The sequence below is a fragment of the Dryas octopetala genome, chromosome 7 (assembly GCF_963921425.1).
Source record: "Dryas octopetala chromosome 7, drDryOcto1.1, whole genome shotgun sequence".
Classification (NCBI taxonomy): domain Eukaryota; kingdom Viridiplantae; phylum Streptophyta; class Magnoliopsida; order Rosales; family Rosaceae; genus Dryas; species Dryas octopetala.
Window position 1 is genome coordinate 11,516,525 of NC_141372.1, and position 24,498 is coordinate 11,541,022.

Below are 24,498 nucleotides of genomic sequence, written 5' to 3' on the forward strand. Positions count from 1 at the left end.
ATAACATTAGAAGATCTGAAGAAGTTACTAGAACAAAGCGAAGCAAGATTAACTTCTTGGATGCCCTTCACATTAAAGGAGAAGTTAGCATAGTTGGTGATGCTGTGGTAACCTTGTCTATGCTTTTGTAGTTGTACATTGTGAGGAACAATGTATAATATCATTGAATTGAATTTGTTAGTGCTGAATTTAATATTTATTGACTCATTGTATTAAATCTAATTGTTAATTTTGACCGCATCGGTCCTGTAATCCTGTTTGTATTGAAGGAGTGAATAAACAATAATAAACGACATCGGTCCTGTAATCCTGTTAATTGTTAATATTTACTGATGTTTCTGGCAAAAAAAAAAAAAAAAAAATTGCTCAAGTTAGCATTGAAGGAGTGAAGAAGCTGAATTGTATTGTATTTGCAGGAAAGGAGGGAGGCAAAAGGCAAAATAGAAAGAATGAAAGAGGGAAATATGATCCGCATGCGCGTAACGCTGTGTTGGGTGCTTCTACTATCAGCAGTAGCAGTATCGTCGTCGTCGTCGTCTCCTTGGGCGGTGGATGGGACGGTGTTGGAGCTCGACGATTCCAACTTCGATTCGGCCATCTCGGCCTTCGACTTGGTCCTGGTTGACTTCTACGCCCCATGGTGCGGCCACTGCAAGCGTCTCTCTCCTCAGGTGAGATCCTCTCTCTCTCTCTTCTCTCTCTCTCTCTCTCTCTCTCTCTTGCTTTCTCCTTTGATAGAATTATTTTCAGTAATCATTTAATTTAAGATCGATCGCATCCATATAATTTTGATAATATAAGAGCTCATGAAGATTACCCACAAGCTCGTTTTGTTGCATTTCACTTGTAGTTGGATGCGGCTGCCCCTTTGCTTGCTGCCTTGAAACACCCAATAGTGATAGCAAAAGTTGATGCTGACAAGTATACCTCTCTAGCTCACAAACATGAAATTGAGTAAGCTCTCATAGCCCTCTTTGCAAATCCCATTTTCCTTAAATACCACTATTATTACAACATATTAATCACAATATTTAAACTGCAGACTTTTACTAGTTAATTTCTTTGTTTTTTTTTTTTTTAAATTTTGTTTTTAATTTTTCTTGTTGATATAGTGCATTTCCTACCCTCAAGCTCTTTATGCATGGTGTCCCCGAAGAATACAATGGACCCAGGAAAGCGGATTTGCTTGTTCGTTATCTGAAGAAATTTGCGGCTCCTGATGTTTCCATACTTGATTCAGACTCTGCTATTAGTGAATTTGTCGAAGCAGCCGGCACTTACTTTCCTATATATATTGGTTTTGGCTTGAATGAGTCAATCATATCGAAGTTAGCATTGAAGTACAAAAAAAAGGCCTGGTTCTCTCTTGCAAAGGATTTCTCTGAGGATGTAATGGTATTGTATGATTTCGACAAGGTTCCTGCTTTGGTATCGCTTCATCCAACTTACAATGAACAGAGCATCTTTTACGGCCCCTTTGAAGGTTAGTTAGTTTGTTTTGGTTTATCAGTCCTAATTCACTGCTAAAAACATAAAAGTATGTATTTAGTAGATTTTGTTAAATGTCACCTTTCTGATCATGACATATCATGGTACATTTTGATGGGTTGACATTGAACATCTCATATCCTTGATAGGACCCATCTTTTTCTTAAGGAAGAATAGATTTAAACTTAAAGTCATTGATCTCGTTGAGTAGGCATTTATGAGGGTGGTTTTCATGACATCTTGTTAGCATCCTATGCTTGCAGAGCCATTTTCATGTTTAAGATGTGAACAAAAGGCCATTGCTTGTGAAGTCCTTTTCAAATAAAAATAATGGGCACACCTCTTTAAGAGAAAGCTGCTTCTTTTAGAATCACAGAGGTAATGTGAGTATAATAGAACACCCAACCCCGCCCCACCCCCCCCCCCCGCCCCCTGTTTTTTTTTTTTTTCTCTTTTCTCAGATATTCTAGTGGAAACGTTGCATTGGGTGATGGTTTGTTTGTGGGTGTAGAGGAGGTTGCCTAGGCTCATTGGAAGGAGCTGGAGAGGCATTGACAGATTCAGTACTTTGAAGTAAGGGAGGAGCAGGAAAGGATAAAGGAGGGTTGGAAGTCAAGTGTGGAGTAGACTAAGGGACTGTCCAGAGGGTAAAGCAGGGCTAGAAGTAAAGAGAGGAGTAGACTGAGACAATGGACTAAGATTGCAAGCAGGTAGTGCAGGAGCTCATGAAGAGTGAGTTGACAAGGGTACAGGGTAACAATTAAAGGAGGGCTGAAAGAGACTGAAGGGATGTGGGATGTTTTGTCAGAAAAGCATGGCTGAGAATGAAAGGAAAGACATGTTCTTGAAAGTAAACATGACAAGAGATGTATTTTACATGGTAAGAGGTCTAAACAATGATAGCCTTTGTGATTAGACTATAACCCAAGAATACACAGGCTTTACTCCTAGGAGCGAGTAGGGTCATAGGGTTTAAACCATGGGAAGCTTGCACAGCCAAAGCTCTGAAGAATTGTGTATTCTGGAACATACCCAAATAGCTTCTGCGAAGATAAAATAAAGCCATGTGAAGGTGAGGGAAGTCTATTTATGATATAGACTAAAGGTGAGAAAGGCTTCTACCCAGTAGACAAAAGGAACTGAAGATTAAGAGAGAAGAGTTCGAGCCATACACACTATGTGACGATGTTTTCTCTCTACTACTCCATTCTGTTGAGGAGTATGAGGACAGCTAGACTGCTAAGAAATACCATGCAGACTAAAAAATTATTTAAATTTATAGTTGATGAAATCACCAGCCTATCTGTACATAGGAATTTTATTTTGGGACCAAGAAGATTCTTAATTCGTGCCTTGAAGGTTTGAAAAATATTCAGAGCAGTAGACATTTGCTTTAGTAGAAAAAGCCAACAGCAATTTACCAACCATCTATAGTGCTCAAGTAGTATTTGTATCAAGAAACTGATACAATTGGTGCAGGTCCCCATATGTCAGCATGAAGCAATTAAAGGGGTCCTGTTGTTTTACATGTAGAGGAGGAGAAAGGAAACCTATGGCAATTGCCAACTATACAGTGAGAACATGAAGTGAAAGAAGAATCATCCTTTACAGGAATTCAAACGTAGAGCTTTATAACAACAAACGCATGTCCCAGCTTCTGATGTCAAAGTGAGAATCCAACTGAAGTTGTAGTAGACAGCAAAGCCACTGGATCCTTGGCTTGGTAGGAACCATAGTGTCTGCCACTATCTCCTTAAATAGTTAGAATCCATTAATCATGGGCCTTGGGAAAGGCATCTTCCCCGAGACAATATCCTTTACAAAACAACCGTAGAAGTAAAGGTTAGTGAGCACTTGTTGGCAGTGTTTATGAACCAAGAGTATATTATAAGCTAAATTAGGCACATGAAGAGCGTTGTCTAAATGAAATGTAGCAAATGGTGTGTTGAGAGTAGAGTGACCAACGTGTTGAATAGGCAGACCTTGACCATTGCCTACAGGGATCTTCTCAGGTCCTGAGTACTCAAGGGGTGTTTTGAGCTGTAATAAATTTGAAGACGTGTGATTGCCCCTGAGTCAGCAAACCATGTAGTTGGTGGTTTATAGGAGGTTTGTGAAGATGATGGATAGGAGGTATAATTGGTAGATGGATTAGATTAGGTTGGAGTAGTTGAATTGGTATTAGAATATGGAATAGATAGTGGATTAAGTGGCAGAGGCATACAGTGTCAATTTGGGAGGTGTACGATCTTGAAAGGCATGATTCATTATGTTGTGACAATTGAGGGCTATATGACCAGTCTTGTTACAGATTTGGCAAATAGGCTTCCCATTGGGCTGGCTCCATTAATGAGGTGCAGTGAGGGATCAATTTGTGGAGTTACACGACCTCTATTATGCCCCCTGAAGTTATTATTGCTACCTCTGGAAGAGTTCTGTGGAGTTGAAGAAGCTGCTGCAAAGAAAGTATGAGAAACTTCTCGTGAAGCCACATATTGATGCTTTCCGTCCATTATAATTTCTTCTCTTAGCAAGAGACCATGTAGTTCATCAGTAGACATTGGTAGAATATTCATCCCTAAACGTAAAGAGGTAGTACAAGCATTATAATCTTCAGGTAAACCATGAAGAATAAGAGCAACTAGATCACACTCCTCAATAGGAGCATTATTGCTTTATCTGAAGCTAGGCTGCCAGCATATTGTTTGATCGTTTGGAAATATGTTGTCATTGACATTGTTCCTTTCTTGACTGATTGACGGCAAGCCTTTAATTGAAAGGTATGGGAATGGGAAATACCTGCAAACCGCTTTTCAAGATTGAGCCACAGGGCTCTGCAAATGTGAACTCCTATGGAGCAAGAACTGACTCCATCTGACAAGGTTGATTTCAGCCAAATAAGGAGTTGTTGTTCCCGATGTTGATTTCATGGGAAGCATGCACAGCCAAAGCTCTGAAGAATTGTGTAGTCTGGAACATACCCAAATAGCTTCTGCGAAGATGGAATAAAGCCATGTGATCCCGATGTCCAAGTGGGATTTATCTGATCTGTGATTTTGCCATCACCATCTGTGAGGAATTGAGAAGGGCAAGGTTCTGTGCCATCTTTGATTTCCGTAAGTCTGTAATTACGAAGAACATGCAGAAAGAGAGATCTCCAGAGAAGATAGTTATTTTCAGTTGGAGTAGTTTTTGATGATGTGAAGGGAGAGGAGGTGAACCATTTATGAGAGAGGGTTTAGCTTTGGGCATTTTTATGGGGTTCAGTATCTTCAGAATTTAGGGATAGTTTTCTTACAAATTTTTATATTCCTTCAGATTGGAAACCTGCTGTGTCTTAGAGTATTGCTTCTTTTTACCATTGTAATTAATGTGATTGTTGTTATTGCTTTATCTGAGATCTTGTAGAATTGTAAGATGGACATCTTGTCCACTGTTTGTAGTCTTTCATTTTCATTAATTAAAGTTTGTTTCTTATATATCAAAAAATTGAATGAACTCCGAATTCCTTCTGTTTTGCATAAAGCACCATTTCGACAGCTTTTAGAATCCCTTCTTTATTTTCTTATATCATGAATAGATTTTTCTTATATCTGTGTGCTTTATTTTTTTGTTTTGAATATGCAGAGGATTTTTTGGAGGATTTTATAAGGCAATGCTTGTTCCCTTTGGCAATGCCCATAAACTATGAGACGTTAAAATTATTGAACGATGATAAGAGGAAAATTGTGTTGACAATTGTGGAGGATGAGGATGAAGAGAAGTCAAAGAAACTGATTAAGATTTTGAAATCTGCTGCATCCGCAAATCGGGACTTCGTATTTGGTTATGTTGGGATCAAACAGTGGGAAGACTTTGCTGATACATTTGGAGCTAACAAGAAGACAAAACTACCAAAAATGGTTGTTTGGGATAGAATGGAGGAGTACTTTACAGTAAGTGATAGTTATTTGAAAGATATTTTCTTTGAAATTCATGCTAAATTTAGCATTGAAATGGTATATAGTTGCTGGTTATCTTGTGAATATATTTTTTCATAGCTTTGAGTGAAAGGATATGGGTGCATTAAGAAACAATAATATGGGTGCATTATGAAACTATTTAACTAGTACTAGTTGTGTTGGGAAAGAAAGCGTCTAATAAAAGGCTGATAGTGCATGTAGCAATCCCTAGATCAATTATTTCCCACGTGTGAATAAAATGGGGAAACAGTAAAATAATTAACCAAGCGACCACAAAATTGCACCAAGATTTACATGGTATTCCCTTCAATGTGAATGGGAAAAAGCATGGGGCCAACCCCGAAAAATACTCCACTATAAAAATGGGACTACAAGCAACTCTGCAGGGAAAAATAGAGATAACAACGTCAAGGGTATACCATTTAGGGATAACACATAGTGGCTGCATATTGTCTCTTCCAAACTTGCCTGTGTAGACCACCAAACCCTCTCTTTTATGCACAAGATATTGTGTCTGACTGTAAGTGAGGCTCTCTCTCTCTAAGTGCCTTGCACTTGATTGTTGAATCACTGGTTGATAAGATATAAGATAGGATGGGGGTATTATAGGATTAGAGGAAAGGAGAAAAACATTGCACCCAAGGCTTTACTGATGCATTTCTACTTTTCTAGGTGCATCCAGTAATGTTGTTTCATCCCTCACAAAACCACATGTTCATAGAAAATATTAAAGGTCATCTTCCATACATGATTGAATCCCTCTCTTCATTGAATTTATTGCACCATCCTCCACTTATGGAGGGAATCTCAAGAAATCTCCCCCTCTTGACTTCAGGAGGGCTCTGCCAAGCCCACTGCATTTCTACACCTCTTATGCTTATCTTTTGGGTAGGTACCTTGTCACCATATCTGAGTAGTTGTCATCAGTATGAATTTTCTCATGCTGTAGTTGCTTGGTTTCCATCACATCATGTATCTAGTAATATTTCAATCAACGTGCTTCAATTTTGTGTGAAAACCTTGATTCTTGCTCAAATGGGTTACTCAGACTTTCACTGTCACAAAATGTACTTCTTTTCTCCTTGTCCTAGTTCCTTAAAAAGTCTCTTCATCCATAACATCTCCTTAAAAGCTTTAGTTGTTGCAATGAATTTGTCTTTTTAGTTGACAAAGTAACACATTTTTGTAGTTTCTATTACCATGAGACACCTCCCCTTGGAAATGAGAGAATGTATTATGAAGTGGATTTCCTTGAATCATTATCTCCAGCCATGTTTGCATATGTGTAATTAGTCAATTCAGGCTTACCAATTCCAAAACACAAGGATAATTTGGAAGTGCTATTAAAGTCTTGATGGCTTTATCTCATATGGCCTGTAGAAACTCTGGATTACTTAATTTTCATATCAAGTCCAGATAGTTACTATCTTAGTAACTGCTTACACGTATGATTACTCCTATAGATCTTCTCACTTATAGTTCTACATGTGAGGTGGAACATCATGGGGATCATAAGCTTCTCACTAATAGGAAAATTAAAATGAGAGCTATGGCTTTGTAATCTTGGACCCATAAGCATAGGAATCATATGAGATAGAGAATTTTTGAGGGATACGGGCTGGGTTTGAACCCATTCTGGGCCCGACAAGTGGTGATACATCACCAAACTGTTACGTTGGGGTCATAATATACGTTAATCTATTGTTCAATTGTCTCTCACGATACCAAAAAAAACAAATGGGCCAACGAAGATGTAGACATGTTTATAGTATTTGTAGTCAAAATCATTATAATTTTTCCAGAAACCCTGATAAATATTCCTGTTATGTTTGCCACTTAAAAATTGCCTTGTTCTTTTAGTTCACTTGTATTTTTGACACTTTTCATGAGAGATACAAAACATGTAGTGATCCTTGACATTTGTTTATAAAATAGGTTAATGGCTCAGAAAGCATTGATGATCAGGAAGATCAGGCATCTCAAGTCTCACTGTTCCTTGAAGGATACAAAGAAGGAAGAATAATAAAGCAAAGAATTGGCGGTCTGTCATTTATGAGCTTTATGACTTCATTTATTGGGATTGGAACTGTGTACATACTTGTTCTGGCAGTTGCAATAATGATGATTGTCAAAACGGTCAGTAGAGAGGAACCTCTCATGGTTGGTACTGGAGACCGGGTTGATCGTGCTACAAACTCTACCACTGAGGCTGACAGCAGAGAGAATAGATCTGGAGAAAAGGAAGATTAAAGTTGGCCTTTTGATGGACTTCTATCCAGATCTGATTGGTATACTGACTGCCCAAAAAAATGACATGTTAAACGCAAAGTTGCTGTGTGCTGAAATCAATGTATGGAGTATAAGCGTCCATGATTTTGTAGAGAATGATAAATTCCTGTGTACTCTGATGTTTTCCCCTTACAGCAATCATCTTTCATATTAAGATTCCACTAGTTAAATGATACATGCAGTCTTAATTTCCGTGTTAATTTGAAGAGCACAAACTTTTTTTTGTTGTGATGTTCAAGAAAGCTAGATCATTATAGATATTTTTACAGTCATTTTGTTATAATCTATATATACCGTTATTAAATTATTTATTTCTGTTTTGATTCCAGTTCTGGAATGGTTGAAGAAAGACTCTGCAATCGTCTATAATTATGTTCATTTTACGTCCATTTTTGCTTGGTCAATCACAAATTTACCCTTCTAAAGAAGGGTATCTATTGGAACTTTGGAACCCAAAATTGGTTTAATGGCTTTTTTTTTTTTTTTTTAAATCTTTGGGAACGAGGAATAGAACTTGCGACCTCTCTCAACATGAGAAGTAAAATTTCACTAGACTAACAATTACTTGGTAAGTTAAGCCATAATGTTAGGTCATCATATTTTCTAAGGGTATCTGTTAAAATTAAACGAGGTGTAAATGAGTTTAAAGTTAAATAAATGAAAATGAAACATTTACAAAATTGATAGAAATTGTGTTTTCATAATTATTAGGGTCAAGTACATAAAACCCCCTTGAATTACAAGGGGAATTTCAAGTTAGTTTACAACCATTAAAATCTTCAATTTGACACTCAAATTTTGACAAAATTATGTATCAATTAATCCTATCGAAGCCGTTCGGGTGCAAACGTGTGTATGTTCACACTTGATACCGAACACTTGGTAATGTCGTCGAGAGCTCAATACAATTTTTTGAAAACATGCAATCATTTTTGCAGAGCCGAGCGCTGCTTCCTCTGCCAGTTTTTGTGGGTAAAGGGTACAGGTTCACCCCATACCTCCTAAAGTGTAGAATGGCCTTTGTGAAGACTTTATCCCAAAATTCCAGTGTTAAACCTAACATAAAAGCCGACAAACTAGGTACGAGTGCTCGATGCAGAAAAAGTATACATTGTCGAGTAGTGCTTGGCAATAGTTACCGAGTACTCAGTGCTATTCGCGAACTTGCCTGAATATGCTTGTCAATCCTACCATTAGGTTGAAGGTTAAAATGTTAAGCACCTATGTGGCATTTGTGGTTCGTATTTTATACACTCACATGTTATCCAAATTTGTCTGACATAGTAAATTAGGATGAACCCCCTAAAATAGATTTTTTTCTTAGGTTTAACCCACTATCTTATTTGGTGAGTTTACCTCTTTGACTAGTGTGCATGTAATTATTTTTTTCTTATATTGTTGGATGAGTTAGCCTAATTCAAAAATTAGGTTTTTATTTTTTCCTAAAATACCGTCCAACTTATTTTGTAAATGTTTCTACTTAGACATACTTTTCTATATTTATGTAATTTACCTACTTGTGTGCTAATATGAGTATTTTATTGTGAGCAAGCTTGTTGCAACTATAATAAAGGGTGTGTCTAATTTGAGGTTTATTTCATACTTGTGCTCGTGTTGTATTTGGTATGTACCATGCCTGATGGGCTAAATTTTTGAGTTAATCTGACTCATTTATTTGTGTTGTACTCGTGTTGATCCAATCCATTTCATATATGTCGTACAGTGTCCATTTGAATCGTGTAGTGCTCAGTGCTCCTCCCGACTAGGCAACGCATTTGAAGGTTAATGGTTGTTTTTATGGGCAGCCTACCAAAGGGACACACAATTTCCACATACATTTAACAGTTTGGTTGACCAAACTAACAACCAAACCAATGTATGATTAATGTGTTGTTTTTCTAAAAGTTAATTGTCGAATGGAAAGTTTTAAAGATCATTGACTAATTTGAAAGACACCATAGTTATTTAGTTTAGGCTTTCTACACGGTGATCCCCATATACCCAATTCTCAAATCAATTTTTGGTATCAAAAAGTGTAAAAATATAAATTTTGGGGATCACAAACACAATAGTGTTGAGGCCCAAATATAAGGATATTAATATTTAACTCATTTATTTGTTGGTGAGCCAGTCATTTAATTTAGTGATGGGCCAGTCATTTAATAGTTTTTATTTGTTGGTGGATCAGCCATTTAATTTGGTTTTGGGTATAGTCTATATCCAAAACTGGGGATAAATTTTGGGTCTCAAAAAATTATGGAGATCACATTCCGGCCTATTGTGGCTGGACTATACCCATTTTATACCCAAAAAATAGATTTGGAATCATATTTAGGCTGCATTGTGGAAGGCCTGGCCCATGATTTACAGAAACCCGACACCACTTCACATATTGTCCAAATCAATCCCCAATCTTATTGGTTTGCTTCGGTTAATGAATTTGTTACATGCATTCTATAACAACAAATAAAGTCTTTATTGAAAATATTCTGCTGCCTATATACATTTTATTACCAATAACATCAAAGGGAAATTTTCTTTGAAAACAAAGTTTATTCATATCGATCATGCCTGTCCACAAACAAAGCCTTCTAAATGTTCCATATAATTTTTTTTTCAGTATATATACAAACCAAAGCTCCCTTGTACACCATTGTGCACTGAAGATCAACTTAAGACCTTAAGTTTTGGGGTAAAGACAGCAATAGCGCCAGCCTGCAAAGTTTACGTCAAAAGACACATGATTTTTATCTTGGAGAAGTTCTTCCAAATGTTTAGGCGCCTGCTTGTAAAGTCTGCATTAAAAGGGTACATAATTTTAAGCTCCAAGAAGTTCTTGCAATAAGTAAATAGAACAATTTAAATATAACTATTTAAGATCATCCATTTGATAGTTTGAGTACATTTCTGACCATATATATCTATATGATTCATGTTTTCTATTCTTCCATACTAAATAAAACTTTTAAATATAAACTACAAAGTAACTTGAAAAACTATATTCTCCAGTTATATCATACATACATGCATGGAAAAGCCACAGTACTTCTGGTAAAAGAGAGACACATGAGGGTTTTATTCTGTGAGCCCTTTAATCATTTAAGAAATGCATTGTTGCCATATATGTACCTATTCTGTACTAGGAAACTTCTCTAATTAAACAAGAATATATTGTATGTAGATCTTATGGGTATAAAGATCAGTTCCCTAATTTTATATTTTGGGTATGTCAAATCATTAATCCGACCACCGATTTGGAGGCCAGCAAGGTCGCTGGCCTCTACAATAGACTGGACCGAGAGGTTCAGAGAAGAGAGAGAGAGAGAGAGAGAGAGAGAGAGAGAGAGGAGAATGCGAAGAGAGAGAAAGAGAGAGGGGAAGGGGCGGGGGTGGCTGAGGGTGGAGTGTTATGTTTCTTTTTTTCTTTTGTCTTTTATTGTTTTTCATATTAGGTTAAATTTGTAATTTCAAAAATTCAAAAGAAGGGGTGAAGGGGTGTGTAGTAAGAAAAAGTGAGGTATGCATATAGGGATGGCAAAATTCCCCGCCCCCGAAAATCTCCGTGGGGACCCGCCCCGATTAAGCGGGTATGGTAATACTATCCCCATCCCCGCCCCGCCCCGTATACCCGTTTAATAAAAATATTATATTACATAATTATATTTTAATTTATTTTCTTAATTTTTATTGCATATCTTTAAAATTTAATAGTGTTCTCTTTATGATTTAGTATTATTGTAATATAATATGATGAATTTTAATGTATTTCATCTATTATATTATATATTTATATTAATTTGATATGTTATTAATAAAAAAAATTATTTTTTTGAAAATAATAGGGGCCCCGAATACTCCCGATGGGGACCCGATTACCCGGCGGGGCGGGTATGGTATTGGCAAACCCGCCCCGAACCCACCCCGTTGCCATCCCTATATGCATATAACATCATTCTATTCAAATCAGGAAAAACTCTAATTACACGCCTTAATATATTTTTGCACTATACCTCCTTACAATTTTTCCCAGAGAGTTCCAATTCTAACCTTAAAATAATTGAAAAAACTAAAGAATTAATATCAAGAACTAAATATTTAAAAGATTTAATTTAAAACTAAGATGAAGAAGCCAACAACCCCTCTATTCCCTCCGCCAGACACCCCTTCTACCTCCAGCCTACCCCCTATTCTCTCTCCCTCTCCCTCTCCCTCTCATGCTACTAACGACATCTACCCCACTCCGATGACCCACTCCATCAAGAGTGAGAAAATAAATATTTATCTATCAAACACACATAAAGCACACACATATGCTGAAAACATAGGATAGCAAAAATATAATATAAATACATATATATATGTATATATATTAGATAGATCATTCTTGCAAATATTTGGTTCGTTCATTTATTTGATCAAGGTTAGATATGTAAATAATTTTCGATTTAGCTAATTTTTTACAAGGATGATCTATTAATGGAGATGTAAAAAATGAACGATTCGATTGACACAAAATGACTTGTGTGAGCCATAATAGGATATACCTTAACATAAATGTTGAGATATATCTCAATAAAAAGGGAGCATGTATATATATATCAATAATGCTAGTTGTCCCACATTTTTTTCTCACATTTGTATTCAACCTGATGTGTTATTATTTTATTAGAAGGGTATTTCCTTTTTCTTTTTTAGGTTTTATTTTTTAATTTTTAGTATTCAATATATGAATGTCATATAAGATGGTATGAAATTATGGTATAAAAATTGTGGTATGAAAAAACTTAGTAAATTATAAAAATCATGAGCAAACAGAAGGGTTATCGATATATATTACCTCTGGTAAATTATTGATTCGATAATTGATTTAAATAGAACCGTAAGACACTCCATCAGAGCCTTCAGACATTAGAAACTCCATTAGAGCCTTCGTAGCCCTTAGGAAAAATTACAAATGAGTAATTAGCTAGAGAAAGAGAAATGATTGGTTTGTCAACAAACAAACTCTTCGGTCTCGGGCCTCTTTTTATTTAGAAATATAGGGTTCTAGAATGACCGAAATTTTGAAAAAACAGTGAGCGCCTTTGGTTTTGAAAAAAACAATGGGCGCTTCAGTTTTGTTTTTCCACAATTTAAGAAAAAACTGTGGGCGCCTCAGGTTTAGATTTTCTACAGTTTGGAAACAGTCAACCTCTAGTTTTGGTTTTCCACCGAGATCTGTTAGGTGCGCAAAGTGGGTCCTAGCTAGATAGTAGCAGGTGCTTAATTGTTTGTTATTATCTCTACAATAACGTTATCTTCTGTGTTAAGTCTACATTATAATGTTGTCAATTTTGGTTTAAGTGCATAAATTTATTTTAAAAATTTTACTTGAGTGCCGGATTTAGTGAGATTTTCTTATATATTAACATAAAGGAAGGCAATTTTCGCACTCTACTTTTCGTTACTCGCACTTCTTTTATTTTTTAAATTTTTTTTTTTTTTTTATTAAGTAAAATCTCAAATTACCCTTAAACTTTCTTTCTTGCACAACTTTATTTTATTTACATAATATCTTTCTGTGTTCTCTACCTCAAATGATCCTCTTTATAGAAAACAACCTAGATGTCCAAAATTAAAGCACCAACAGTCTGTCTAAGAACCTATTTGGTGCTCTGAATTTATTGAATTTTTACATATTCTAGGAGTAGTAGGACTAGGACTAAGCATGTATGCCTTTCCTATAATTCGATTAGGTGTTCAATGATTTTTTAAACTAAAACCAAATAAAACATACTAAGGCAAAAATGTAATGTCATTTGCTTAATCTATCTAAGGTTTTCCTAGACATACTTCTGATTGACATGCAACGATAAAATTAATTGAAACAAGGAGAGAGAGAGATATATATATATATATATATATATCAAGAATGCTCTAAAACTAACTAGTTAGTAAGTTAATACAAAACTAACCATCATGTTGGGCCCACTGCACAATGTTATCTCAAAATTCGAACCGTTTATTTTTTAAGCCCTACTTCAAAGATCATTCCTATAAAAAATCTCTAAAATCAGAAGTTATTTAGCCATTTGATTATAATAACAACTATTTCTATGCTTTTATCAAAAATATTAATCGTCCATTTATTTGATCTTAATTCGATGACTACATGATTTTCGATTTAGTTATTTTTTGCAATGATGATCTTTGAAATATGGCCTAAATAATTGATGGTTCGGATTATGAGATTAGTGATGTGGTGCGCCCACAAACATGGTTAGCTTCGTATTAACTTGCTAACTTGTTAGTTTTAGAGCACTTCTATATATATATGTTGTAGATGAAAACTAAATATCAAGCAATGAACATAAAGAGATTTTCTAATGAAAATGAAGTTGATCAGGAAATAAGGTTTAAGGGTAAATATGAGACTTTATTTAATAAAATTATATGGAAATTATTTAAAAATTAAAAGAAGTGCAAATAGAGAAAAGTGGAGTGCGAGCCTTCCTAACATAAAATATAATTAAAGGTGTAAAAAAGGAAATATAATTAAAGACATGGAAAAGGAATTTTTTATTATCGTCTTTAAGAAAGTTATATATGTATTAAAATAATTTTTTTTATCGTATTCATATTTGTTGATAATTGTTTTTGATAAAATTGATATGGTCAATGTTCAATAAAAGAAAATATCTTTTTGTTAATTGGTGTGACGATGTTAATATATAAAATGATTACCGACATATATTTTGCCTCCCCGACAGGTATACCCAATTTCACCTTACACCTTCAAGCTTAACATTTTTCAATGTCAATCCTCAAGTTAAGGTAAACCACATTTTTGGTCCCTATGTTTTGGCCCGAAATTAAATGTAGGCTTCCATCATTTAAATTTTGACATTTGGTCTTTTATGTCATTTTCAATCTTAGGACAATTTAAACAAAAATCAAATTTTCAATGTGGGGAAAAATTATCCGTTTGTTTTCGAGGAAAATTTTGTTGGGGCCGGATTGAAAAACCATCTTATGGACTTTCTAAGACTAATTTCAATTTCAGTTTTCATTTTCATATTTATTTGCTAAAGAAATTTAGGCTCACAAAATTTTTAGGGTTCAAACTTTAAGTTCGGGATTTTTCTGAATTCTTATTTGAAAATCTCAAGGCCACATACATAATTTTTGGTAATATTTAAGTAAAAGTAAAACTCATGCGTTTAAACAAGTGATTAATTCGTAATTGAAACAAGTGGTGCATCTTCCATCGATCGTAATTGAACGAGAGAGGTTGTGAGCGGTTATGCCCTTCCTCTTGGCTGCATTGTCTCCCCTCAGCTTTCAAAAATTCCGCGTTGTCATGGGCTTGAGCTCACTTTGGATACATGTTTTGTTCGTTTGTCCTTGAATCTGTTATCCAGACTTCAAGGACACGAAGAAGAATTGTATTTGATGGCCATCTCGATCTTCATTGATGTCTAGGGAGTTTGATATTTGTTTTGTAACATTGCAGTTTACTTGCTTGTTCTGGTCTGTAATTTGTGCCGGCTTGGCTTGTTTTTCAATTGGCTGCAATACTTTTGTAATTCCTTGATTTTTCAATGAAATTTCTCACTCAATAAAAAAAATGATTAGTTTTTAAGAAAAAAAAAATCATGTTGGGTGCAAAATTTCCTAAAATTGCAACCGACATAAAATACAAGAATCAATTAGCAAACTTTAAACCACGTGATTTTTGGGTGAAAACACAGTTTACCTAAATACTAATGACTAGTTCAAATATCAACATCCCCCCCCACCACATCAGTCTCACCACCAATTCCATTCAGACAATAAATATTAGCGTGGCATATGCAGACCCATTTTTATTGAATTCTTCTTGGAAAATGGAAAAAACAAATCATTTAATCCCAAAGTAAAAATCTGAATTCTAACGAATTAACTAATGTAACAATATCAGTACACATTTAATAGCGAGGTCATACATTCATTTGAGCAATACAGTTTTTTTAAGGACAAATTTTGGGGTGATTATACATTGTTCCTCACAGTTGCTTATAATTTGTTCATCATCTAAATAACTTTGTCCAATTAAGATTGAAACATAAAATATTGCTACATGAAAAATAAATAACACAATGGGATTGCCATAGAAAAGACAAGCAGCTTGTTCATCAATAAAATCAAGCAAAAACTAGCTTTTCTATCAACTTATATCTACACAACGCAAGCATCTCTCAAGTTAGCGGTTGATAATATTTCACCAATTCCAAATATCAAACGCGATGTTAACAATATCAAACACAGCACAAATGCACTCTGACTTTGGGACAATTTGATAGACGTCAGATGTATGAACGATAAGCATGTCTTGGACAAAATTATAGACAACCTTATGCTATAATATACAGGTGAGGTGGTGACAAGACACATTCAGGTGTAAAATCTAGCATGGTAGCAAGCATCCGCATCAGATGAGCTAAATCACGATATTCCCAGTAGTGATGTGAAGCCAAAGTGATGAAAAACATCTCGGTTCACCTCCTGCTTATAACTTAGCAGCATGTACCCAAAGCTCTCAATTGTATGGTAAATTTGGTATCAGCATTCGGGAAGAGATTGAGCAGAAGCAAAAGGAGAAAAAGTTGTAGCTGACTCACTACAATGCAGTGGATGATGCTGATGACTGGAAGAATTGATGAAGCTTGGTGAGGCATTGCTAGGGCTTGGAATGTGTGCAGACATGTATCTTGAGTTCAGAGGTGATATAGATGGGTAACATGAGGAATGGGGCGAAATAAAAAAAGAAGCATGAGACCTTTGGGATGAGGCATTTCGGAGATCTACTGAGCTTCGGCTTACACTGATAGAAGGGGATTGGCGGTAGGAGGACCTAAGAGACTGCTGAATGTAAGCTGTGCTAGCAAGAGAGTGAGAAAGAGAAACTGAAGGGGGTCGCGACAACGGTGGTCCTATCTGTATGGCTGAAGATGATGCTAATGATGATCTCATAGATGACAGTACAGAGGAAGCCACAGAGGATGGTGTGGATGAAAGCAATGGTGTGGATTCTGAAGCAGGTGGACCACATGTGTTGGTTCTTGCATCACGCTTACAAACTGGGCAAAAGGTTCTCCATGTAGTAAGCCAAGAATCCACACAGAAAGCATGAAATTCTGTCAAAATCCGAGAAAAAATAAATTGAGATATATAAACTGTTAAAAGTATAATTTATAACATTAAAAAACACCAAAAAAAAAAAAAAAAACAGAATTCTTAAGCATAGAAATATAGTTAAGAGAATAACGCTAAACAAATGGAGCATCTCTCAAAGTAATCACATATGTACATGACTAGGGTGGTTACGGCTGGGCTAGCAAGGAAGGGGGATCCTTTGGCTGGGTTGCTCTAGAACTAAGGAGGAAAGTTGTTCAATACTCTACATGTTGAATATAAGTATTCTTTTTGACATTGAACAACCTTCCTGCACTAAGGTAGATTAATATCATACAAGGTCATCAAAGCGGGAGATTTTAAATTTGTCCCTAACAGCCCCTTGACAATTATCACCTTTGGGTTGTGGCCAGCCTGTATGTAGCAATTGCAAAGTTAACAATTATACATTTAAGTCTGCAAACACAGATGGGAGGAAAATTGAATACGATACTAATGACATCAAAATTAGAAAAGCGGCCTCTCATTCAAGAATAATTTAGTATGGAGACCATGTCAATAATCCTAATCTCCGAGTGTAAACTTTATCAGGCCATGTTATAAATTTGAAATCATGCCTTCTTGGAAAATATAAAATATCTCCAATCGAATCTGATCATGCCTAGTTCACATGAAACATGAATATAAGATAAGCAAAGATTTCACCAGCATTCGTGGAGTACATTTCTGACACAAAGCAAGGTCCTAACGGGGGGAAATCTGGATTTGGTCCAGAACTTCAAATGTTTTTGAAAGTAATAACTCCCATAAGAATCCTAGATTAAAACCCCCCATATCATATAGGACCCAATTTTGACATTCAGTATACAACTCACTTAAATCAGAAAGTATTATTTCCAAATATATTATTTACACCAAAAATTGTCTAACAGAAGTGCCTTGCATACCAATGAGGGTTTGGTTGGAATGGTCAGGCCCATGGTTTGCTCCCATGTGGTCTAGGGTTCAAATCACCTCAAGGTACCTAGCTATTTGCTAGAGTTCCTTGCCTCCTAAAGATTGTAGGGTTCAGCAGGAGGCCCCAGTTTTGAGCCTGGGTCCGCAAAGCGGGTTTGGGGGATTTCTGGGTATCAAAAAAAAGAAGTGCCTCTTGTCTCAGCCCCAGGTGTACCAGTTATAAATCTCCTCCAGGATTAATGATCCACTTCATTCAGTACTTCAAACAACTATAGGTATCTGCTTACAAATTATATCAGTCCATGGGGAAGAAGCTAAATTTACAATTAGCAGAATGCAGTAAATTAGATCACTTTTCCTCTACTAAATGAAGTCCTGTGATCCTATATACTTTCCTTAAGTAGACAAGTGACACCCCAAAAGATGGGGCAGCTTGTGGCACCAAGCACACTATGCCAAAGCAGGCTGTACTATGCAATTTGAGTAGGCCACATCCTAATAACTTCGCAGCCTTAAGACCATTGATGATTGGTAAATCATCACCTCTATCAAAAGTGGTGTCTCGATGACTCCAGTAAACAACAAATTTTGACCTCCCAATAAACATTGGCATACCTTGGGAGAGTAGATATATCATATAAATGTAGAAAATTCTAAAGCTAGAAACACCAAGCCACCAAATGAAACAAAAACAGCTCTGCAAGCAACAACATATTTGATATAGAAAAATTTACAAATAAACTTACTATGACGACATGGCAGAATCCTGAGTTTCTCTCCAACACTGTAGTCCTCGAGGCATATTGCACATGTCATTGAAGTACAGTTGTCCTCTAAAACAGCAGTGAATATCAAGCTTGGCATTGCTTTTACCAAGCGACTGCTCATGCCATGAAATTCTCGAACATGAGAAGCTTGAGGCCTTTCTCGTCTTATTCGATGCCTACGAACGAAGAAACAAGTAGCCAACACTGCAGACATGGCAAGTAGGGAAATGAAAGAGATTGCCATGATTGACCATGCTGAGTTCTCAAAGCTTGGGATTAGCCACAGCTCCATATTAGTAAGTCCAGTGTACTTTTTTAGAATTTCACCAGAAGCTTTTGAAACAAACACTGCACGTATTTTTATACCAGCTGAATTTCCTGCCACTGTATTTTCCACATAGATATGAATTAGCAGTTTTAAAAATGACAAAAAAATTAATACAGAAAATAAGAATTTAAAACTTAAACCACTTTGGAGGAGAAAAATTATATAGAAATAGACGAGAAACTGCACACACACATAACAACATCACAAATCTCAGAACACATAGATGGGGTGTCAGTGTTTGTACTACTACATATATGTATTCTTTAATTACTTGTGGAAGGTTCAACACAATAAGAGTGCATTCGGTGCAGCGTACAATATGTCATGCCAGCAGATCCAGAACAGAATTTTAGATTAATTTGTTCACTGAACTAAAATTAAAACAAGAGTTAAAAAAAGAATTTCTAAATTACTAATTCATTCAAAAACCATAAAATCTAAGAATCTCATGCCAAAAAAGGTAAAAAAGGGACTGAGACACTATATGTGGCAACATACATTTTCCCTTGACACTGATTCTCCACTCTTCATTATTAACCCCTACAAGTAAAATTCTGTTCTAGGTCAATGGAAATTTCTTTCAGGTATCCATCATGCCAGCAGTCATCATTTTTCCTGGAATGACTAGCAAAATGCAAAAAGTATACAAGGCAACCAACACAAAATTTTAGTTCATCATAGTCTTTGTTAACAGTAAGTACAATGCCAATAGGTAGTAAAACAAATGGGAACTGCAGCATACATGAGAAACATCACCACACATTACTAAGAATATGTGGCAAAGCAACTTCTAGAATCTAGGTACATGAATTGCAATACTTAGGCAAAAAAATCAATGGCTTAAATAATTAGCCAAACTATATGTCTCAGAAAAAATCACCGGTAAGGTTTCACTTTTTCATCAAACCATACAGGTTGTACTAGCTAATGATTGATGTTGTAGAATGATAACAATAAATTTAACTTAAGTTCAATGAAAATTGAATGTTATGCAAAAAAAGACAATTGCAAGTGAAACATTGAGGAAAGCTAGGAAGCATCGATACGTGTACGGCACCGATACGTGACACCACACCGATACGCAATACGGCAAATTTCTAAAAAATAAGAGCACCGATACGGCTCCGATACGGATATTAAAATAATATATCTATATATTTAAACTTAAAAAAAAAATCAAATATCATCTAAATCCAATACTATTCAGATTTCAGAGTTATAAAAAAAACAAACAGAGCCAACCCAACCATGCAAGCTAACCAGATTACTCAACGCAACTACGCAAGCAGTAAGCTAACCTCCACGACAGCGACACAGATCGCGACGACGATGGCTGCTCGAAAACAGGTTTTTCTGCTTCCTTTTCTATTTTGCACATGAATAGTGATGGCTGCGTTGAATACTTGAATTAGGGCTCTAATGATCTGATCTTTGTAAAGTTTCTAAAATTGTGATTAGATCCCCTATTTTTACAAAAAAACTTGAAAAAATATCCCAGACGTATCGAGACCGTATCAGAGAAGTATCGCTGGAGTATCGTAGCCGTATCGAGTAGTCAAAGTCAACAGATACGTATAGCATGCTTTGGATACGCGTATCCCCGTATCTAGTGCGTATCGGTGCTATCAAGGTATCCGATACGGCATACCTCAAAAAATTGGAGTATCGGTGCTTCCTAGGAGGAAAGAAAGGGGGTGTGGTATTGAGTAGATGTGCAGTGATGGCAATTTTCTGGGTTATATGGGGGGGAAAGGAAAAGAAGGGTCCTTGATGATATAAAGGGTGAGGAGGTGCATAATTTATGGGAAAGAGTTTGCTATTGGGCCTCTTTAGGGGCCACTGTTTTTCCAGATTTATCAGACCCTTAATTGGCACCATAGCAACCACCAGGCAGAACCGGACCAGGTATAATTCAAACCACCTCATTAGCATCATCTACGTTGAACCGAGATTGATTGTTGAAGTTGGATCAAGAATTTGAGGTTAGTTAGGGATTACTATGCAACTATTATCCCATTAAATAATATTAGATTTATCAGTTTGCAAGGGACATGTATGAGCATGTTTAACATGCCAAACCTCATACCTAGGCTAAATGATTTATTGGGAAATTCTAGACGTAAAGCATGTTAAGGGTTTATGTGAAAATCGGAATGTATAAGGTCATTATCGAAAACATTGATAACTGGACCTTGATAGGGTAATGGTCACCTCAGTGGGCGTGGGAATGATTTTTTTGGGATTCTAGATTTTAGGTGGGGCAAATAGGTCACACAACCACTGTTTGTGTAATTGGGGTGAGTCTAAAATGATCATTTTATGATTTAGGAACTACTCAGGATGGTTCCCATGGCAACTTCGCTGGCTATCTAGCACTATGAGGTGGACTTTCGGTTTTCTAAAAAATTTTATAAATTAAAAATACTTTTGATTTGTTGGTTTTGAACTACTCCAAACTATGATGAGGATTTGATAAGCTCTCACGTTATTCTTCACTTATATCACTTCTCCTAAAAAAGTTTAAATAATATGATCATCAGTTTTATATCATGTGTGTCATCATATAGCAATAGCATGATACGGATTAATTATGAGCATGATTTTACTTATGTTTATGCAAGAAGAAGTAAGTTTTATGGTTTCAAGGAAACTTGGATTATATTAGGCAAAAGAGAAGGTAGATATTAAAGTTTTAATAAGTGAAATTATTGAAATGTTTTCCAAGATTTTTGAGAAACTTCATTCATTTTGAAAGCACTTATGAAATAATTATGATTTAAAGATATAAACCACCATATTAGTACCCTTTGATACAACCTAGACATGTAACTTTGATGTTCTGTTATGAAAATAAACTAGAAGCTAGTTTGGCTTGTTTTAGCACAATTCGTGTTTTCAAGATTTTGAGCACAGAACTGTTTAAAAAGAAAGAAATGACCAAAAAGCTACTAATTCTAACACTATTAAATTGTGACACCAAAAAGTTGATACCTATTTCAATTGATAATCAGTTGTTTAGGAAGATAACAAAAATTCCTAGTAAAATCTATCACTAAATCTCATTTATTTGTATTCCATTATCATTCTATTGGAATTTGTTTACTGTATTCCATTGCCAAAACCAAAGGCACCAAAGTAAGTCTCCCACCCCTTTACAAAAAGGCCCTCTTCCACCTATCCAATCTTTTTTCTACTTTTTCTACAACAAGGTCCAAAAGTTGGCAGCTGTAGGATTCTCCCTCGCAACATTTATCTACATTGAGGTAATTCTTTGGTTTCCAAGAAGGTGTCATCTCTAATTAAAGAAATACATGGTGCCAATGAACTAAACTGATCAGGTGTGTGTTCTAGACTGATTCTACACCGCCAAATGTAGCAGTATCTCGGGCTACTCAATTAATTTGCCATAGCTAGATTTATGTTCGTAGCCCAATGAGAGCATATTCATCACAAAGCAGTAATGTTTACAAACAAGCACGCAAACCTAAAGAATCTCATTTTATCACTCATGATTAGTAGTATGTGAGCATGGACAGACTTGTGTGCTGTTTTCATCTTCAATGAAACCTTAATTTCATTGATTAGTAATTTTTTAAATACATGGTTAGTTTGTATCCTTCAAGAGAAGATAAGAGGAGTTGGAAGCCTTGGGAGTATTCTTGTGTAAGTCTTACAGGAGCATCCTGTGTACAAGTCAGAATTCTCTGTTTTTCAACCATTTGGGCATATATGGAAAGCAAAGGTTCTGCCTAAGGTAAAGCTTCTTGCATGGCTTGTGGTTCATGGGAGACTTAATAAGTGTGATCTAGTGCAAAGGAGGAGACCTTATGTGCACTTTTGTCCACATTGGTGCATTATGTGTAAAGATGGGGAGGAAATTGTGGGAACATGTTTTTCTTCATTGTCCTATCGCTTTATATTTGTGGAGGAGATTGTTTAAAGGGGCAAATGTAAGCTGGATCATTCCTAGGAGCAGTTATGCTTTCCTTTGTGAGCAGCATAAGGTGTTAGGAAGGGGTGAGACAGCAAAAACTCTTTTGGGACGCATGGTATTAGTAGTAATATGGGTTCTTTGGCTGCAGCAGAATAGAAGGATATTGGAAATTATAAAGGGGTAGGAGTCAAGGAACTTTGGGAGTGAATCAGATTCTGGTCGTCGCTGTGGGCATCAGTAGCTGCAGAATGTAGAGGGATTTCTTTTTCTGCTGTTTTGTTAGATTGGAGAGCCGCTGTTTGTTGATGTTTCATTATATCGTTGTATTAATAAGTGTTACTACTGAAGTTTTGACTGCACTACTGAGGTCGACATCTTCTCCACATTATGTACTTTTGTTCTCTTTTGATAAAACTTGTTTTTCACTTCCAAAAAATAAATAAATAAATAAACAACAAACTTCACAAATTAAAACACTATGCATAAAAGGTTATAGAAGAAAGGTCATTACTTGAAACCAAGACGCCACCATCTTCATTGTCATAGACTACTGCAGCTTTGAACCCAGCCTTTTGAGCTCTTCTAACTTTATCCTCAAAACTACACCCCCCTCCTCTTATGATCAAAACAAAAGGGGAGCTATAATTCATGCGTGGTTTGACTTTATTACTCAACGCCAAGCATGCATCAAGAGGCTCTGCCAAATACAATACTCCACATTCTCCAGAACCCTTAACCGCCGGAGCTGAAATAAACACCATCGTCACCCCAAAGATCAAGAACTACATTAACATCAAAGAACTACACACACGCCGCGCATACAAACACACAAACACATATCTAGAAGAATCACTAGTAAGCTTTCAGCTATTTCTGTTCCCATTAAAACACTAACTAAGATAATAAGATGCATAGCTTGAATACCCAAAACACCAATTCTCCTTCTTCCCCCCCACAATTTCTAAACAACAAAACAGAAAATAAAGCATACAAATAAAACCCAAATTAAATAAATAAATAAAAACAGAACTCACCAAAATTAGCTTCAATATCGTCGAAAGAGAGAGTGACATTATTCCCGATCAGTACCACATTGGCCTCCGTCGTACAAAACCCTCCAAACAGAAACACCACCAAAACCACCACCAGATTCATAGTGCCCATCAATCCCAAACAAAACCCAACAATTCTGATAATTTTTTCTCCAAGTGATTATCCAGAAAAAGACAGAGAAAAGCAAAGATATTATATTATATTATCCTAGTTCTGGAACATTAATAATAACAACAATAAAAGATAGATACATCAGCTTCCATCCTCGGAGCATATGAATCTCCTTATGCTTTGATCCCTTATGATTTGTGATTTCAACTTATAAATAGGAGATGACGAACGATACATAAAAGGGATACTTCAATTTTAGACGAACTCAATGACTTCCTATTCGATTTTGCTTGCTTATTTATTCTAACCCTGTCCTGTTTTCTCACCGATTTTATTTTTTCACCCCATTAAACATTTAAACTTAAAAATATATGGATAATTTGCTTTCCACACTCTTTATTCCCGTAATACCCCTAAGGTATTAGGGGAATTCCAAAATTTTTTTAAAACAAAAGT

At 35.9% G+C, this 24,498-nt stretch overlaps 2 protein-coding genes across 2 annotated transcripts; one reads left to right on the plus strand and one right to left on the minus strand.

The window, feature by feature from the left end:
* Positions 1-416: 416 nt before the first annotated feature.
* On the plus strand, positions 417-8,067 carry PDIL5-2 (PDI-like 5-2). Its single transcript, XM_086251015.1, has 5 exons — positions 417-671; positions 851-954; positions 1,113-1,483; positions 5,116-5,423; positions 7,386-8,067. Exons 1-5 carry the CDS (start codon positions 450-452, stop codon positions 7,698-7,700), a joined length of 1,320 nt encoding a protein of 439 aa, XP_086107141.1. The 5' UTR covers positions 417-449; the 3' UTR covers positions 7,701-8,067.
* A 7,775-nt stretch (positions 8,068-15,842) lies between these two features.
* Positions 15,843-24,345, minus strand: LOC147279691 (receptor homology region, transmembrane domain- and RING domain-containing protein 2-like). Its single transcript, XM_086251664.1, has 4 exons — positions 23,913-24,345; positions 23,390-23,623; positions 18,596-19,000; positions 15,843-16,894 (listed from the first exon to the last, which is right to left on the minus strand). The coding sequence occupies exons 1-4, from the start codon at positions 24,040-24,042 to the stop codon at positions 16,320-16,322; spliced, it is 1,344 nt and encodes a 447-aa protein (XP_086107790.1). The 5' UTR covers positions 24,043-24,345; the 3' UTR covers positions 15,843-16,319.
* Positions 24,346-24,498: the final 153 nt, after the last annotated feature.